At 41.3% G+C, this 19397-nt stretch overlaps 2 protein-coding genes across 6 annotated transcripts in view; both read left to right on the top strand.

Annotated features, from left to right (window-relative positions):
• Window positions 1–2001: 2001 nt before the first annotated feature.
• On the top strand, window positions 2002–19022 carry ZNF248 (zinc finger protein 248). 5 transcript variants are annotated; one of them, XM_084904772.1, is made up of 7 exons: window positions 2421–2750; window positions 3571–3671; window positions 3767–3808; window positions 5237–5307; window positions 11603–11729; window positions 11989–12084; window positions 17047–19022. In XM_084904772.1, exons 4-7 carry the CDS (start codon window positions 5296–5298, stop codon window positions 18537–18539), a joined length of 1728 nt encoding a protein of 575 aa, XP_084760898.1. In that variant the 5' UTR covers window positions 2421–2750; window positions 3571–3671; window positions 3767–3808; window positions 5237–5295; the 3' UTR covers window positions 18540–19022. The 5 variants fall into 5 exon arrangements, with proteins under 5 accessions (XP_084760895.1, XP_084760897.1, XP_084760898.1 ...); XM_084904769.1 differs by lacking the exons at window positions 2421–2750; window positions 5237–5307 and adding an exon at window positions 2002–2092; XM_084904768.1 differs by lacking the exon at window positions 5237–5307.
• The window catches only part of BMS1 (BMS1 ribosome biogenesis factor), a 51632-nt gene continuing 44252 nt past the window's right edge, over window positions 12018–19397 (top strand). Inside the window, exon 1 of the mRNA XM_084904761.1 lies at window positions 12018–12084. The gene's annotated coding sequence lies outside the window, so the exon portion shown is untranslated. The remainder of the gene's footprint in view (window positions 12085–19397) is intronic.

Here is a 19397-nt window from a genome sequence, read left to right as displayed (position 1 = left end):
TTTCAATGAGGTTCAACTTTTAAACATGCTTCATTCTGATTTGTCTGTTTTACACTAATGATCACCTAGGGTGATGATATTTAGTGATTGCTTGTATCTTAAGAATAAGACATTCCATGGTAAAATAGTCACCAATATTGTAATCAGCTCTGAGGAGCATTCCATCTTGATAGAGTTTTAAGAGGAACCTTAATGCCTTTAGAATTGCTCTTTATTTCTACCTGCTGCGAGGTCAAATGCATTTCTAACTTTCTCAGGCTTCTCAATCAACAACTAAATAAAAATTAATTAGTACCGCCCTAGCCAGTTTGGCTCAGTGGATAGAGCATTGGCCTGTGGACTGAAGGGTTCAGGGCTCAGTTCTGATCAAGGGCACATGCCAGGATTGCGGGCTCGATCCCCAGTGTGGGGCATGCTCAGTATGCGGCTCTGGTCGGGCCTCCTGTGGGAGGCAACCAATCAATGTGTCTCTTTCATAGTGATTTTCCTCTCTCTCTAAAAATCAATAGAAAATAGCCTCAAGTAAGGATTAACAACAAATAAAATTTAAGTAGTACTTTCCAAGGACAATCCAATAACTAGAAAATCTATTAAAAATAAAGCCTGGCTCACCCTAATTGGTTTGGCTCAGTGAATAGAGCATTGGCCTGAGGACCAAAGGGTCAAGGGTTCAATTCCTGTCAAGGTCACACACCTTGGTTGCAAGCTCCATGCCCAGCCCCTCCACCTCTACCCCTCATTCCCAGTTGGGACTGGTATGTGAGGCAGCCAATCTCTTTCACATCAATGTTTCTCTCTGTTTCTCCCTCTCCCTGCCACTCTCTCTAAAAAATCAATGGAAAAATATCCTTGGATATTAACAACAACAACAACAAAAAGAATAAAGCCTGGCCCAGCCAGTGTTGCTCAGTGGTTGAGCATAGACCTATGAACCAGGAGGTCATAATTCAATTCTCTGTCAGGGCATCTGCCTTGGTTGGAGGCTTGATCTCCAAAGGCGGGTGTGCAGGAGGCAGCCAATCAATGATTCTCATCATTGATGTTTTTCTCTCTCTACCTCTCTCTTCCTCTCTTAAATCAATAAAAATGTGTTAGGAGAGAGCCCAGCAGCAGTGTATTATGCCAATGATAGATTTGCTTGCCTTGCTTCTTTAATAAACTTGCATGCTAAAAAAATAAATAAATAAAAATAAATTTTTAAAAACTCACGTGCTTTAATTTTTTAATAAATTGGCTTTATCACAATGCATGTTAGTTGGGCAACTTAGCCAGGAAGCTGCAGTTTCACACTCCTCAGGAATCCACAAAGAGGAGACAGATGCATGCCCAGTAAAGCTGAAGAGACCAGGGAAGACTCTGTCAGTCACACCTGGAAACAGAGGGCGTGGCCCATGCAAGCACATGGCAATTTGGGGATACATAATCCCCAAAAGTTTGCTCTCTTGAAGAACCTAAACTAAAACAATTATTGATATTTATATTTATTTAAATGTAAATAACTAAAGGGTCAGGTATTATTGTATGTTTTAAAGATTCTTGCAGCACACCAGTTGAAAATCGCTGTTCATAGCAGCTATGTGAGCCAGCAGCCACTGGGGGCCCATGTCAGACCACGCAGGTTACAAAGTACTCCTAAGGGTTAATATGGCAGCATCTCTGAACCCTGGTCTTCCTTCTGGACTTGATGAAGACAAGGCTGGACTTTTCCCACAGGAGGCATCTGGAGATGAGACACAGCGGAGCGGGCGTGGAGCTTACTGGGGAGGGGATCCTGAGAAATGTACTTAACAATTTACGTGCCAGGCACCGTCCTAAGTGCTTTTACCGTGTAGATGCCTGCGATGCGTATCCATAAAAACCCTGCTAGGTGGGCCCCGCTACCAGCTTAGGTTTACAATCTAGGAGCGAGCATCGCCTCCCCCGGCCGGGCCTCTTCTCCAGCCCTCGCTGCCCCAGCTGTCAGGGGCCCAGCCCCACTCTCCGCCCGCCGCGGAGCCGCCCTCTGCGCATGTGCATCCCCGCCTCCTCCCGGCCGCCGGCCCTCCGGGGGGACCATCCCTGGCTGCGGGTCCACGCGGCGAGGGAGCTGCGGGTGAGGCCCAGAGGGGGGAGCGAGGGCCGAGGGGTCCCGCGCGGCTCTGGGGTGCGGCGGCTCCGGTGATGAGGAGGAGCCCTGCGACCCCGGCGGAACCCCTGGCGTCTGCGGCACCTGAGGCTGAGGGACGCTGGGCGGGGGGGCTTCTCGGTCCAGCTGGGCCGGGGCTGGCGACCTCCCCGGCGTCCAGCCCCCGCGCCACCGCGCCCTCGGGTGGCCACCGGCGGGGAGTGCGCGTGTGCGCGACGGGAGCGCCGGGCCGCAGAGCGAAGGGGCGAGCGGGGAGGAGTGCGCATGCGCAGCGGGTGCGCGGGTGCGGGGCTGAGAAGGAGGAGTGCGCGTGCGCGGCGGGTGCGCGTGCCAGGCGTGTGCGCCGGGCCTGCGAGGAAGAGGGCGCGTCGGGCCGGCGGTTGGCGGTACTTGAACCCGCGAGAGACCCTGCTTTTTCTTCCATAAAACGCGCCGTGTTGTGCCGAGCACCTGCGTTTTGTTAGCTGTGTACACTGGCTGCGTGTGCGGCACGTGCGGCGGGAGCTTGGGCCGGCCCTCGGGGCCTCCTGTCCCAGTTAACTCCTTGGGGAACCAGAAGCGGGAAAGGGCCGGACTGGCTGGCGACCCGGGCCCCGTCCTGGCTCCAGCGTTCTCCAGATCCCAAGTTAGTATTTATGATGTGTTCGCTTGTGATTTGTTATGGATTAGTAATCTTGACACGGTCTCCTGAAGCCGGGAAGGCTGTGTGACGGGAAGACCTGGGACAGATCTAAGAAGAGGGGTGAGCTGGAGCTGCGGGGCTGGGCTGTGGCTGGCACACAGGCTGGGCACACAGGCTCTACAGGAAATGCCACCCTTGGGAGAGTTCGTGGCCTTGTCGTAGGGCTGAAAGGCTCACCGGCCACAGCTAAGGAAATTCTGTCATAACTCCTCCCTAAATACCCCCTAAGCCTCTCGTTCTGGGCTCACGGTCCGCTCTTCCCAGGATGGATGGATGATGGCATCTAGAGAAGATGCTGAGGTTCCCACTCTCCGGGCCTCATGCAGGCAAGTCCTTTCCGGATGATCTAGTAGTTGGACCTTATTTGAAAGGTTTTTTAAAAAGTGAGTCTGAGAAGGCGACTGGCTCAGATCATGCAATTTGTTAGTGGTGGAGCCAAGATGAAAAGGTAGGTCTGCAGATCCCTGAGCTTCTGCTCATTTTGTCAACTGTTAGGTCAAAGTTGGTTCCTTATTGAAAGATCTTTATGAAAATTGTAAGCAGGTTAGAACGAACATTAAAAATTTTACCTGGTCTTTAAACATCCCCATCCCCTTTGACCCCAAAGGATTAATGTTGTTAGCAGGTAAATAGATAAACAGTATGGCTTGAGGGTTTCTTTTCCTCTACAACATAAGTTTTAACAAATCCATGGTGTTTCCTTCTTTAGGTTACTGTTTTCTGTTAAACTCATCTTCTTATGTTTTTAATTTTTGTGTCACAGAACCTAAATTGGTAATAAATCAGTAAGAAACAAATATTACATTCACTCAGTGAAAAGTATCATGTCTAAGCTCAACATATATTGGAGCCACACGTGGACATGTAAGTATCTTGTGTGTGGAGCTGTGTAGGCAGGTAAATCCAGGAACTGCAAAGCAGGTCAAGTTCTCCTGACTTCCTTCTTCCTTCTTTCTTAGCACTGCCTCCTCCACTAAGAACAGAAAATGAAGAAATCACAGGTGAGTTTTTGTTTTTTTATTCCCACTTGTTTTAAAATGTGTTTTCTAAGTTTTATAAGGGTTCATATTTTTAAAATGAAAAAGTAAAAATGTTGTGGGGTCGAACCCTGGGTTCAAAATAAGACCACCGGAGGCTGATAATTTATTTTTTTTAAAAAGCAAACAAGGATTTATTGACTGGCCAGGGCAGCCGCAAGAGCACCGCACGTAGGCGGACCCTACACGACTGCGCCGCTTTAGGGGCAGGTAGTTCTTTTTAAAGGTTCTGGAAGGAAAACCCCCATTCTGCAACAAACTGTTGTTTGGAATTTTCTGCTGTTCTTCCTAGATAAAATATTGCTTTCTAGTTTGCTTTAGCCCCTTTGAAGAACGATGAAGACAAACCTAGCTGTCTGACCTTGCAGGCCAGAGACCAGATATGCCCACAATCTCAAAACCATGCCAGGTGCATTTTTTTAATTGGATAGAAAAGCATTGTTTTCGAGGCCAGCATCGAGATAACCACTAAGTGTACATAGGGCTGGCTCTTTAATGAAAAAGAAAGCTCTGCCTGTAACCTTGCCTAGAACTTGAACTCATCCTCCCTAAGCTTATCGCGCGATGAATAAAGCAAGTAAGTGAAGGTCGAAGTCAGAATAGTAGGGTTAAAATTCAAACAGTAGTTTTTACCCAAGTATGATTGCTACCATATTTCAAATAATAGGCAAAATTTTACATTAAGGGAAATGTAACAACAGTAGTAAATCCAAATGGACAGTTGGTAAAACCAGATGCAAGATGGTTAATTTTACAGTTACCCAAGTTATTGTAAAATTTTCTCTGGTCTTTCTAATGACAACACTGAAATAAATGCATCTATTGCCTATAATCATTTTTGTTTCGTTGTTGGAAACAGCATAGTACTAAGGCAGAACCTTTTGTTAAAATGCAGATTTTTTATGTATTGTAGTTAGTAGAGCTGGGTGGAGTCTTGAATTCTGTAATTTTAATAACCTCCCAAATGAAGCTGATTCTGCTGTTAAAGTTAACACACCAAATAGCAAGTCTATACACTATTTTCCCTTTTCGACATTTTTTTTTCACTTTTTTCATACTGTCCCAGAGAACTCTGTATAACAGAACATGGATTGCTGTTTGTTTTTGTGTTATAACTGTACAGTAATTCAATTGTGAATGTTCCATAGTTTATTTAACCAAGTATTAACTACTTCCAACCTTTTTCTGCTACAAACCATGTTGTTTTTGTTTTTGTTTTTGTTCTTAATATATTTTATTGATTTTTTACAGAGAGGAAGGGAGAGAGATAGAGAGCTAGAAACGTCATGAGAGAGAAATATCGACCAGCTGCCTCTTGCACACCCCCTATCGGGGATGTGCCCGCAACCAATGTACATGCCCTTGACCGGAATCAAACCTGGGACCTTTCAGTCCGCAGATTGACGCTCTACCACTGAGCCAAACCGGTTTCGGCTACACACCATGTTTTAATGAATGACCTTGTAAGTATAGATTTATTCCATCAAATAAATTACCATAAGTGGAGTTGCCAGATCAAAGGGTGAATACAAATAGATAAATTTGATTAGTTTGGTGGAATTATAATATCATTTTACATTCCCTTTACAATACATGAGAGTGCTTGTTTCTCATCAGCTATTCTTTAGTCACTATCTGGTTCAACTTTTGGCAGCTAAAAGTAAAAAGTGATATTTTATATAGTTTTCGTCTGCAATTTTCTTAATTATGAGTGAGACTTAATATTTTTTCATGTATCTAAAAGTTGTCTTGTATTTATATTTCAGTGAACTATCTGTTCATACCTATTGCCCATTTTGCTTCTAAGTTTCTGGCTTCCTTTTTTCAGTGTCTAGTTAGCTCTTATTATATATATTAGAGCTACTAATGCTTGTTTATTATATACGTGACAAACTATTACTTTTTGTTATATTATTTGTCTTTTGATAATTTCTCTGGTTTCTTTTATTGGAACCGAGATTGGGAGGCTGTTGCTGCTAATGTGTCATCATTGCTTGTAAACACCCTCTCAGACGACTGAACAAGGAAATATGTCTATACTAACTAATATACATATCTATAAATATTTCAGTATATAACCATCTCTATCTACAGTAAGTATTAGTTCATATTGATGTCTCTTGCTGTAATCATTGGCACATGGAACATTCTATCTAGCCTTCTCCCCTTACTTGTCTGTAATCTCCCACTCTAACAATGAGAATCTGGCTACCACCATTTGACTTTCACTTAATTATTTAGTTTCAGCTTACTAATACATGTATAAGTGATTTTAGAATTTTTCCTTCCAGTTTTTGGCATCCTGAATTAAACTTTGAGAAACATTCACATGTTGATTTTTGCATGGATGTAAATTTTTGTTAGATCATCTATCATACCTAATAATAGAGTGTCCTACCTAATAATACAGTAGTATGCAAATTAACCACCACTCTGCTACACCCACAAGCCATGCCCACCAGCTAATCAGAGTGAGTATGCAAATTAACCCAACAAAGATGGTGGTTAATTTGCGTGCAGAGGGAGGGAGGCGTGAAGACTGAAGACAGCATAGAAGGAAGAGGGAGGGAGAGTGGAAATTAAGGCAGCTGCAGCTGAGGGAAAGCACTGACAGCGACGGCAGGGCGGGGCGAGGCATGCAGCGGTAATGCACACGGCCTAAGAGGCGGCAGCAGGTGAGGCGGTTTAGGGTGCGCAGCGGGCGCTGTGCAGCCTCGGAGGCAGCAGCAGCAGCGGGCAAGGCAGGTTGGGCGTGCGGGGTGAGCTGTGCAGCGGTAGTGACAGCGCCCATGCGCAACCTTGAAGACAGTGGTGGCTATGGCCATGGGCATGGTGGGGCAAGTGGGACGGGTGGGGCACCCATCCTGCCTGCCCACCCCACGCTGCCCTCCACAGTGGGAGAGGTAGTGGGAGGGAAGCTTGTTGGAAATCTTGCAAGAATATTCCTGCAACAGGTCACTATACACACACACACACACACACACACACCGTAATTTCCTACGTATAAGACGACCCCTAATTTTACAGTTAAAACATAGGTTTAGGCCTATATTCGCTGTATAAGAAACCCCCCACTTCAAAGAAAAGACTTTGCCTTCAAGATCTGCTGGTAATTTTTGTGCAGTTTTGGTCTTTTGCCCTCGATTTTCGGTTGACTTTTTTTCATTTCAAAAGTCGTCTTATACGCCGGAAAATACGGTGTGTGTGTACACACACACACACACACAGATAGTATGCAAATTAGCCAGACGTCACCACTGGCTCTGGAGGAGCTGTGAGCACAGATGGGTGGGAGGGGATTGCATGCCGCCCCCACCCCAGTCGACACACACCAGGGGTAGGGGTGTGCTCTGCAGCTCCGAGCACACCCTCAGTGGGTGGCGGCAGCGGCCTGAGTGAAGCAGCCCGGGTCCTGGGTGCCGGTGCCAGCAGCCAGGGGAAGGAAGGCCTATTCTTGTACGAATCTTTGTGCATCGGACCTCTAGGGTATTCAATAAGACTGTGTTTCTTTGTGGTTTTAGGGGTGAGATGAGTTGATGAGACCTGGCTGCCTCCTTTGTTGCTTTGCCCTTCCAGCAATGGTGACCAGTGGACCTGCATGGAGTCCCCTTTGTGCCTCCACCCATCCCTGAGATTAGTCACAGAGTGCACCCTTCGCTCAGAGAAAAAGTGTTTCTGTGGTAACATTTCTCAGATTTGCAGATAATATCTCTGCAACCTAACACAAAGGGTGAGGGGAGGCGAGCTCTGGGTGCTTAAAGAAAGGTGGCCAGGCTCTTGGGCTTGGTCTGGAAGTCTCTGTCTGGAATGCCAATTGCCAGACAACCATGGCCACATCTCTGTGCTTTGTCCCTGCCCTGGACACTGGGCTCAGCTGGAGCTCAGACTGCCCACTCCTGCAGGAATGCTTACTAAACCCCTTTGCTTCTTTGGCTGAAGGGAGTGCCATTCACAAAAGCTCTTGGCTGCAGGGCTGTGTCCATGGCTCCTTTAAACTCTTCTCCCTTCTTGTCACCTTGGTTGGCTCCCACTTGCCCACCGTTAGATGTTTCAATGTGCAGATCTCTCAGACATGTTCGTGGTTGAACAGGGAATTCTTTGTTGAATTATAGCTGCTTAAATTATTGAAACTTCAAGGGGCGAGACCAAGGGAATCTCTCACACCACCATTCCTCTGACATCACAGGTTACCAATTTAAAAACTTGTATGTCTAACCTATACATTTGATGCTATACATTTCCCTTTATGCACTGCATCATTTTTTCATTTTTATTATATTTAAAATATATTAAGGTATTTTCATTTTCATTATATTTAAGTATTTTCATTATATTTAATTTATTTTCATTTTCATTATATTTAAAATATATTAAAATTTCTTTTGAGACTTCTTCTTTGACCTATAAGTTGTTTATAAATGTATTGTTTAATAACACATTTAGTATTTGGGGGATTTTCCAACTGTTATTAGCTTATTAATTTCTATTCTATTATGATCTGAGGACATATTTTGTATGATCAATTATTTTAAGTTCGTTAAGATGTGTTTTGTGGCCGAAACCGTTTGGCTCAGTGGATAGAGCGTCGGCCTGCAGACTGAAGGGTCCCGGGTTCGATTCCGGTCAAGGACATGTACCTTGGTTGCGGGCACATCCCCAGTAGGGGGTGTGCAAGAGGCAACTGATTGATGATTCTCTCTCATCAATGTTTTTGACTCTATCCCTCTTCCTCTCTGTGAAAAATCAATAAAATATATATTTAAAAAAGTATTTGGATCATTTAAAAAAATAGAAAAAGATGTGTTTTGTGGCCTGGGCTATGTTCTGTCTTGGTGACTGTTCCATGTGAGCTAGAACAGAGTGACAGAATCTGTATTTTATTGTTTTGGTTAAAGACTGATCATGTTGAGTGATAGTGTTGCTCAGGTCATCCATATACTTACTGACTTTCTGCCTGCTCTCTCTCAATATTGAGAGAGGAACATTGAAGTTTCCAACTATGATCTGTCTGTTTCTCCTTTCAGTTTTTGTTGTTTATATTTTGATATCCTTTTGTTAGATATGTACATGTTTCATATTGTCTCCTTTCTGTGGTATGATTTTGACCCATCTAATGAGTTCTTAGTTTCAGTTCTAGAATGCCCTTTTAATGTATGTGTGAGAGTCTAGTACATGTGTATAAATATATACATGTATTGGAGGGCCACAAGAGCATTCCCAGGTTCAGTGAATCACTGGGATGACTCATTATGAGTTGTACTTATGGTTATGACTTATATAAGTGAAAGGATACAAAGCATAGTCAGCATGGGAAAAGGCACATGGGAAACCAGAGGAAACCAGGCACAAGTTGGTAAGAGTCTTCTCCCTGGACACACTTAGTCCTCTAGCAATGAGCTATGACAACAAGCATGAAATATCTGCCAGGAAAGCTCGGTGCTCAAAGTTTTTATCAAGGATTAGTTACATAGGTACTCTGTGCTTAGCACATGAAGTCCCAGGCACCAGATAGAATGCACATGTACAACATAAACTACATTGCATAACCAGTCTAGACTCAATGAAGCATTGTTATTAGAGAACTAGAGGCCCCACCTCCAATCAGGGTAGAAAACTGGTCGGGGGACGTGCCAGCCAGAGTAGGGGGGGGAATTGGGGCTGGATCAGGCTGGTTGGCTGCCACAGTGTGCTTCATAGCCACTGATCGTTCTGGTTGTTCCGCCATTCTGGTCACTCAGCTTTTATCCTATACTAGGAGCCCCATACACAAATTCACGCAGGTTGAAAGGAACTGTGGCTGCCAGGCTGTGGTGGGCACAGGGGCGGGTCTCGGCCAATTCTCCATGCCCCCACCTGACCCCTCCCACCATGGCTCCCTGGCCCCCCGTCTGCCAGCTGCCCCACTCCCACCACTGCCGCTCCCATGCGCTGACGGTGCTGAGCCCGCTGACAGTGGGAGCGAGTGGGGCTATCACTGGCAGCAGGTATGAGAGGTAGCTGCCGGCCCCAATTGCCTCTCAGGAGCAGGGCATTGGCTGTGGTGGGATGGTGGAGCAAGTGAGTGGGGGTGCCAGGCAAAGGCGAGGTACCAGTCACTGTCATTGGGATGAGCCTCTGGTGGTTACTGAAAATTCTTTGCTCATGCAAGCTGCAGTCCTGCACGGTGCTCGCACATACTACCAGCACTAGACCACTGCTTGTACCTGCTGTGGCACCTGGCACCGACCCCTATTGCCCTTCAAGGCTTCTCCATCACCCTCTGCAAATTAAAAAATTGAACCACTGTCTTAACACCTTACACCCAATAGCTGTTGCCCATAAAACCCCACCTCAGCCCCCACCTTAGGTTCTGCCTTCACAGTTTACCCAGATTAGGTTCTGATTGGTCAGTTTCTATGCCATTCAGCATCAAAAGCCCCACCTTCTAGGCAGCCATTGGTTCCTCACAACTCACCCAGATTTGGTTCTAATTGGTTGGGGTTTTTTTTTTTTATTTATGCCAGTCAGCAACAAAAGCTCCGCCTCTTAGGCAGCCATTAGCTCCTTGCAGTTCATCCAGATTTGTTCCTGGTTGGTTGGTTTCTATGCCAGTCAGTGTCTCTGGCCCTGATCAGAGAGGTGGGGCTGATCAGCAGCCACCCCAGGCTGCTGGTGAGGGGGCTGAACTGCTGACCTCTCAGAGAGAGAGTCTTGGCTGCTGGCGAGGCCCGGAGAGAGAGGCAAGAGCTGATGATCAGCTTCGCCTCTCTTTCTCTCTCTCTCTAAGAGGTCAGCAGTTCAGCCCCCTTGCCAGTCCCTGCCCACCCGAGCCTGCTGCACGAGCAGCCTGGCGTTCGGTCTTCCCTTTGGTAATTTTAATTGTTACAGACCCTGGCTCTTTATATATAGAGATTTTTTTCTTGGTCCTTATCTTCACAGAACATGACATTTTTTATTGGATGCCAGACATTATATTTATTTAAAAAATGGTAGAGGCTCCAGAAAATTATCTCTTTCAACAGAGAGGATATATCCTTTCTCTGGTGGGCAGGTAGAATGCAAGACTGGTCACTTTATTCAATCGTAAGTTGAACTTGGTCAGGGCCTGCACCATATTCCTTTCAATCCACTATTCATTTTAACAACTGAAAGTTTTACTTCCTCAGTGAAGGTTAACTTAATAATATGAAAGGTGTCCAGCTGTTGTGGCTAAGTGTTTGAGCATCAACCTGTAAACTAGGAGGTCACACTTCAATTCCCAGTCAGGGCACATGCCTGGGTTGCAGACTCAATCTCCAGTAGGGGGCATGCTGGAGGCAGCCAATCAATGATTTGCTCTCATTATTGATGTTTCTATAATATCTCCCTCTTCCTTTCTCTCTCTGAAATCAATAAAAAATATATTTAAAAAAAATAAAACTATTAAGCATTTAAAATATAATAATATAAAAGAACTAACTTTTCCTTGGTAACCCCAGTCTATTTTGTGAATAATGCTAGCTCCTACAATGTGTAATTTAATAAATGATAATGTACATGTCTCCTTATGAGATCACAAGCATTTGAGAACAGAAACTGTGTTTGCTTTCATCAATAGTATTTGTAGCAGTTAGGACAGTTCCAAGCCCTTAGTGGAAAGTCAGTTTGTACACATTTTACCTTAAGAAGACATCCTATATGACAATTTTTAGTAAGCTCTAAAGAAATTAGTTCTTTCAAATTTTTTCCTCATTATATAGTTCTGACGGCTTCATATAGAAAAAGAATATACCGTTACAGGAACAAGTATCATTCAAAGATGTGTGCGTGGACTTCACCCAGGAAGAGTGGTATCTGCTGGATCCTGCTCAGAAGATACTATACAGAGACATGATGCTGGAAACTTACAGCCACCTTGTCTCAATAGGTAAGAATTTTTTCCATGTGACTACCAGTTGCATGCATTTCTTAGTTGATGAAACATGAACTTCCTGTAAGAATTTTCTGATTTATAGCTAGAGATTTGGGCTAGCAAAAAGAATGTGTTTTTCCCTACTCAGGGATTGGTTGATTTGGGCTCCTTCTTTGAACAGCTCTTTAAGCTGTACCTTTTCCCCCCATCATTTTTTCAGAGTCCCTAAAATCAGGCTGTTGAGCCATCGTACTGTATTATTTTCTCTTATCAGGGCATTGCATTACTAAGCCAGAAGTGATCACCAAGATAGAACAAGGAGAAGAGCCCTGGATATTAAAGCAAGGATTCCCAGGCCAGGGCCACCCAGGTGAGTTCCTGAGTTCACAAGCAGATGGAAGCTACAGGAAGTGAGATCTTAAGCCGTTGTTTAGGGCTAATCACCTTTCAGATATTTCTTTTTGTAGCCCCAGACCTCTTCGCAAGTTCTAAGGACAGTTGGCCCACATCCCTTTATTACCTTAATCACATTCCTCCACGTCACTTTCACCCATAAGTGCTTTCCTTTGTTCTACATTTTAAGGGTGGCTTATCTATACCCATAAGCCAAACTTAGTTGGGTTCATCTTAGATAATTTTTCTTGGTTGATGTATTTTGTTGTTGTTAGTGTATCTTTTAGAATTGTTCACCTTCCCTCTATTGACTTTGTGTTAGCTGGTGTGTTTTCATGCAGTACTTCTATATATTCATTTAACAAATATATGTGAGCATTCACTATAATCCAGTTATGTTTTTAGGTAATTAAAAGAGTAATGTTCCTGCTGTCATGTAGTGTATATTACAGTGAGGGGCACAAAGCATACCTGTGTATTGTGTGTATGTGTGTGCGTGTGTATAGATATATGTGCATGTATATACACACACAGTGTTGGATGATGGTAAGTACTGTTAATGCAGTGGAAAGGGGAATGGAGAGTGATGTAATATTTGGTAAGAAAGTGAGGAAAAATTTTCAATGAGGTTAATAGAGATAAGACTATTAAAGTGGAAGCGTGAATATTTTAGGCAGGGAAAACATCAGGTGTTGAACTTCTCAGACAGATGTATTCTTAGACTGAAGAATGGCAAGGAGGCCAATGTGGCTGGAGACCAGTGGGTGAGGGAGAGATAGATAGGAGATGATATCGTAAGAAGTAGCATAGACCATGGTAGGTACATTAATTTTGTTTTGAGTGATGTGAGAAATCCTTTGTTTTTTTAGTTAATGTAAATCAAATTATATCATCAAATTTGATTTACTGTTTAAAAGTCTTTCTGACTTCTAGTCAGTGAATAAACTGTGCTGGGTGGGTGGTACTTAGGCATTAGCAAGGAAGAAACACCAATTAGGAGGCTATTATGTACTTCAGAGGAGAGAAGATAGTAGCTAAGGCTATGTTGGAAGTGCTCAAAAGTGGTAGATTTGTACAGATGTATTGAAGATGAGACTAAGAGGATTTGCTGTTGGATTGGATAATAGTGTGCGAAAGAGAGGACTCATGAATAACTCCATTGATTTGTCTCAAGAAACTGGATAAATTAAGGTGTCATTTACTGAGATAGAGAAAATTAGGGAGGAGAGATTATAGGGGAGTTATTACAAATTTAAATTTGGACTCAAGAAGCTTGAGATAGCTGTTAAAATCTAGTCTGTGTATTGGAGGTTGGAGTGTACAAGTATGGAATACAGAACTAGAAGTATCCATTTGAAAGGCATTCATTTCAGGTGGTGTCAAAGGCATGGGGTTAGAGGAGATCTTCTAGAACAGATGTTGGCAAATTTTTAATAAAAGATCAGAAGGTACATATTTTAGGGTTAGTAGCCACATGCGGGCATGGTTGTTGCTGATGCTGCTCCTCCTCTTTCCACTCCTTCTCTTCCTATTTATTCTCCTCCTTTCTTCTTATCCTTGTTCTTCCCTATTACTCTTCTACTTTGTCCCTCTAAAAATGTTAAGAATATTCTTAGTTCAAGAACCATTCATTGCTTGTAGTCATAGTTTGCTGACTCCTTTTCTAAAGAGTGGTTCTTTGTGAGAGAAGTAGTCTTGGGACAATACATTTTTATCACATGTAAATCCGTTAAATCTCATCATTAGAGGAGATTCAGAAAGAAGTGACATGAAAACCAAAGAGGCTGGTTTTCTAGGAGTCAAATTTAAGGGACATTCTACAATCCTTTTACTACCTTAAGTGGCAACCATGGGTCACTGTACAAAGTCTGTTATTTACTAGTCTTTTCAGACTCCTGTTGTTTTCCTTTCAAAACCATCAGCTACATCTCTTCATTTTCTCACTTTTCACTGATACCACATAAAACCAGAACTTTGCCTGTGATTTTTCATTTCTGGCTTGAGTTACCTAATAAATGGCTTTTATTTTTTTTAACCTAAAGCATCCAGTGTATCTTTTCCTAGCCTGACAAAGCAGCTTTTTATTAATAAATAAAATTAAAGTATTTCATTGACTATTACAGTGTGGTCCTATTCTTTTTATATATATATATAAGAATTTATTTGAGCTAAAATGATGACATGCTGGAACCAAGATCACAAGTGCTCTACTGTGGTCCTGTTCTACCTATCCTAATTTCTTTCTGCTCTCCAGAATTTACACTAAAACCCATACTATATTATGTCCTAAATTTCACTTATAAATTTTTTTTTTACTTTAAGTAATTTATTATTTTTCAGTTGCAGTTGGTGTACAACTCAGTGATTAGATGTTATATGACTTACTAAGTTATCACCCTGATAAATCTAGTATCCATCTGACACCATAGATAATTATTACAATATTACTGACTATATTCTGATGCTGTACTTTACATCTCCATGATTATTCTGTAACTTCCAATTTGTACTTTTTAATCCTTCACCTTTTCCACCCATCCCCCCAACAGCCAACTCAAAACGTTCCCTGTATCTGCAAGTCTGTTTCTGTTCTACTTGTTTATTTTATTTTTTAGATCTGTTTTGTTTGGTGTAAGTATTGCTACCCCAGCTTTTTATTTGTTTCCATTTCCATGAAATAGCCTTTTCATCTCTTTACTTTAAATCTGTGTGTCTTTTGATCTGAAGTAAGTCTCTTGTAAGCAGCAAGGGTCTATGAGTCTCTTGTACACAGCAAGGGTCTGTTTTCCTTATCTATTAAGTCTCCATATATCTTTTGATTGAAGCACTTAACTTATTTGCATTTAAAGTAATTGTTGATAGATATATACTTATTACCATTTTATTATTCATACTTCTTATCCTTTTTTTTTTCTTCTTCAACACTAATTTGGTGGTGATGAACTGCTTTAGCTTTTCCTTGTCTTAGAAGCTCTTTTATTTGTCCTTCTAAATTATAGGTAGAGTAATCTTGGTTATAGGTCCTTGCTTTTCTAAAGAATTTTTAATCTATTTTTATTGATTTCAGAGAGGAAGAGAGAGAGAGAAAGAGAGAGGGGAGGGAAGGGAGGGAGGGGAAGGGAGAGAGAGAGAGGGAGGGGGAGAGAGAGAGACATCAACAATGACAGAAAATCATTGATTGGCTGCCTCCTGCACACCTCCTACTGGGGATTGAGCCCGAAACCCAGGAATGTGCTTTGATCGGGAATCTAAGCATGGCCTTCTATTTCATAGGTCGATGCTCACCCACTGAGTAATGCTGGCCAGTCTAGCCAAAAATATTAAGATAATGTCTACTTAAGGTCTCAGAACCACATAGAGAAATGTGATCATTATGGATATTACAGTTAAGTAAAATCCACAGATGAGGCTCAAGGTATTAAAAACTAAAAACTCTAGCCGGGACTGGTTTGGCTTAGTGGATAGAGTGTCGGCCTGCAGACTGAAAGGTCCCGGGTTCGATTCTGATCAAGGGCATGTACCTTGGATGCAGGCACATCCCCAGTAGGGGGTGTGCAAGAGGCAGCTGATCGATGATTTTCTCTCATCGATGTTTCTAACTCTCTATTCCTCTCTCTTCCTCTCTGAAAAATCAATAAAAAATATATTTAAAAAATAAAATAAAAAATAAATAAAAAATAAATAAAAAATAAAAACTCTATAAAAGATTAACCTAGAAATAAAATCAGACTTAAAAATCAACATTGCCTCAGAAACAAAATTATTTTGTGGAGAAGAAAGCCAGCAGATTGAGGTGAAGGAACATCTGACTTGCTGGCTTGGCCAGTTTCCTTAACAGCTGTGAGAAAACAAAATGAACCTGGTCCTTTTGCAGAGATGGCCTGCACCTCATCTGTGTTGTATTTCCTGTTGAACATTTGTGTTGTGAATCACAGCTAGCAAGAGAGTAGGAATGTCGGGTAAAGCAGTGTTCTTTAATGCATAAGAAAATAGATGATTTCAGGATTTATTTTGATGTTGACATAAAATGTGGAGAGAGAGGAATGGCAACATGCATTAGTGAGGATCTTACCACAGTAATAAAGTTGTGAGAAGGTAAGGACATAAACCATGATCTGCCTCTGCCAAAGCAAATTCTTTCTCTAATTTTTTTTTTAGTCTGTTTTCCTTAGAAACAAAAACAAAACACAAAAAACTTCCCTTTTATGAATTCACCCAGTTGTGAGTTTCTTGCTTTCTGAATGAACAACTGTCAGAAAATCTCACCATGTCTTCAGTTTATTTCACCTTCTCTAACTTGCTCTTCTTAAAACATTTTTTAAAATAATTATTTTTTTGTGAATTATATCAAAGGAAAATGTAGATCCTGGGTTATAGGACTATTCTTTTGGACCTAAGGAAGTTGGTGTTTTTAGAACTTTAGTTTGGTTGCATGCGTAGAGTGAAGTCACGTACTCTAGTTGGAATCCTACCCCAGTAATCTGTGTACGAGAGGATTAGGACCAAATTGTTCTCTCTCTACCAAACACAGTTCATCCTCTGAAAGCCCTTGTCTACTCACCTTAACTGTCCCTTTATTCCATGTTTAATGTCTCCTTTGGACTCACCCCATTCTCTTGCATTTTTTTTGTTTCAGAATCAGCCACTCCCTAGTGCTTTGAATTTTATTTCCTTTTCTTTTTGTTGTTTAGTTCTGAAGGTCATATATTTATAAAGTGCTAAATGTCATTGCCACTTTCCTTGCCCTGCTTTCACTGCAGCATATATTTTCCATTCCAACCAGACCAGTAAAGGAAATATATAGTTGGATTTAGTTCATACCAGGAAACTGGGTCTAAAACAAAGGATTCATCGTATAATAGGGCATTTTGTGTAAAAGTCCAATTCCATTAGAAATGTACTGAAATTCATAAGATGTGGTTATTTTTCTCATTTCTAGAAGACTGGAAAGTTGATGACCTAATAGAGAGCAGCCAAGAAAATGAAGATGGACATTTTTGGCAATTTGCTCTCACCACCAACAAAACATTAAATATACATGGTGATAGAGTAAGGAAAACTTTCAATCTGGGTAAAGACTGTGTTTCTTTAAGAAATTTTTCATATAAGATATGTGCCTCTTGTGAAATGAGTTTGAAGAATATTTCAGACTTAATTATTAGTAGACAGAACTATTTTGGTACAAAACCTGCTAAGTTTAATTTATATGAGAAATTGCTCCTTGATATTAGTCATGAGAAAACTACTGGAGGGAAATCTTATAACGATGATCAAGAAAGGAATATCCTTAGTCATGGCCAGGATCTTACTCAGTTAATTTTTGACCAGCCTTCTGAGTATGATGAAAATGGACAAGGATTACAAGAAGAGGCTGCCTTTTTCTCAAACAAGATAGCTCAGATAGGAGAGACACTCTGTGAATATAATGAATGTCAAAGAACTTTCATCCAAAATTTAAAGCTCAGTTTATCTCAGAGAACTCATGTAGAAAGGGGCCCTTATGAATGCAGTATTTGTGGTAATTCCTTCTGTATGGATTTAACATTGGGACAGCAGAGAGCTCTTACAGGGGAGAATCCTTATGAATATAATGCATATGATCAAATTTTCAGTGACAATTCAACTTTCATTATTCATCCAAGAACTTACACAGGGAAAATTTCCCATGAATATAAAGTAAGTCACAAAATGGGGGCAAAATCAGCCCTCTTTAAACATCAGAAAGTACATGTGGGAGCATTATCTTATGAGCACAAGGAGAATGGAAATAATTTCAACAAGAAGTCACATCTCATACAACCTCGGAGAGCTCGCTCAGGAGAAAAAAATTTTGAATGTGCTGAATGTGGAAAAACATTTTGGGAGAAGTCAAACCTCACTCAACATCAGAGAACACACACAGGAGAGAAACCCTATGAATGTGCTGAATGTGGGAAATCCTTTTGTCAGAAACCACACCTGACCAACCATCAACGAACACATACAGGAGAAAAACCTTATGAATGTAACCAGTGTGGAAAAACGTTCTGTGTGAAGTCAAACCTTACTGAACATCACAGAACACACACAGGAGAGAAGCCCTATGAATGTAACACATGTGGAAAATCCTTTTGCCACAGGTCAGCACTAACTGTACATCAGAGAACACATACAGGAGAGAAACCCTTCATATGTAATGAATGTGGGAAATCCTTTTGTGTGAAGTCAAACCTCATTGTACATCAAAGAACTCACACGGGAGAGAAACCGTATCAATGTAATGAATGTGAGAAAACCTTCTGTGAGAAATCAGCTCTTACTAAGCATCTCAGAACTCACACAGGGGAGAAACCTTATGAGTGTAATGGATGTGGGAAAACCTTTAGTCAGAGATCAGTACTCACTAAACATCAGAGAATTCACACAAGGGTGAAAGGTCTTTCAGCATCCTGAATGTTCAGAAACCTTTGTCCACCCTTTCAAATTTATTATTCAATTTTAAAAATAAGATTAATGAAACCCAAAGAACATCACAAGTTACTCAAAAGTTATGTCTTATTGCACTTCAGATAATTAACATGTTAAGTATCCAGCCTGTTTTGTCTTCCAGACAGAAAGTATAGTGTCAGTCACTGGTAACTGGGCGCTTAACATATTAATATTAAAATAAGACCATATTAATGTTTTAAATATTTGGAAGCTTTTAAGAAAAAATAAATTTTTGTTAGAAAAGTTGTACTGAGGAAAAATTTGTTCATTTAAGTTATGTGGTAAAAATATTTGTAGAGAATTAATGTTGTCTAGTATCATATTCCAAATGTGATACCATAATTTTATTGTAAATATAATGTGTCTCTTTTACTGATATTCACAGTATAATTTGAAGCTTAAAAAAATGTTGAATGACAGTAACATTAAACATTTATGTGAAGAATCCCTAATATGTTCAGGCCTATGTAAGTATTCTAACATAATAGAAGTTTGAGGTATGCTTAATTTATACATTAGAGCCCAACATTAATTGTGAAGAGAAAATATGAACACTTAGTTAAACAACTATTGTGGTCTACACTAATATTTCCCACACTAAATACCACCAGTATCTTTGTAGGTTGACATAATTACATAAGTACATATAAATATATTTATACACACAAATAGTGATGTGCTAGAATAAGTTTAGACTGGCTTGGAAATACTGCTGATTTAAATTTTCAGGAATTTTGTGAGCCAGTTGTTAAACACAGTCGTTTAAAAATTAAATTACATAAAATCATAATTAAATTACATAAAATTATGTTGAAAACAAAG

The sequence above is a fragment of the Pipistrellus hanaki genome, assembly GCF_964339955.1.
Source record: "Pipistrellus hanaki genome assembly, chromosome: 14".
Lineage (NCBI taxonomy): Eukaryota > Metazoa > Chordata > Mammalia > Chiroptera > Vespertilionidae > Pipistrellus > Pipistrellus hanaki.
The sequence above is the reverse complement of the archived record's forward strand: the minus strand, read 5'-3'. Positions and strand labels throughout refer to the sequence as shown.

Coding starts and splice junctions, on each gene's coding strand:
- ZNF248 (XM_084904769.1), top strand. Junction 11,730..11,988: donor CAGCCACCTTGTCTCAATAG/GTAAGAATTTTT, acceptor TTCTCTTATCAG/GGCATTGCATTACTAAGCCA. Junction 12,085..17,046: donor CCCAGGCCAGGGCCACCCAG/GTGAGTTCCTGA, acceptor TCTCATTTCTAG/AAGACTGGAAAGTTGATGAC.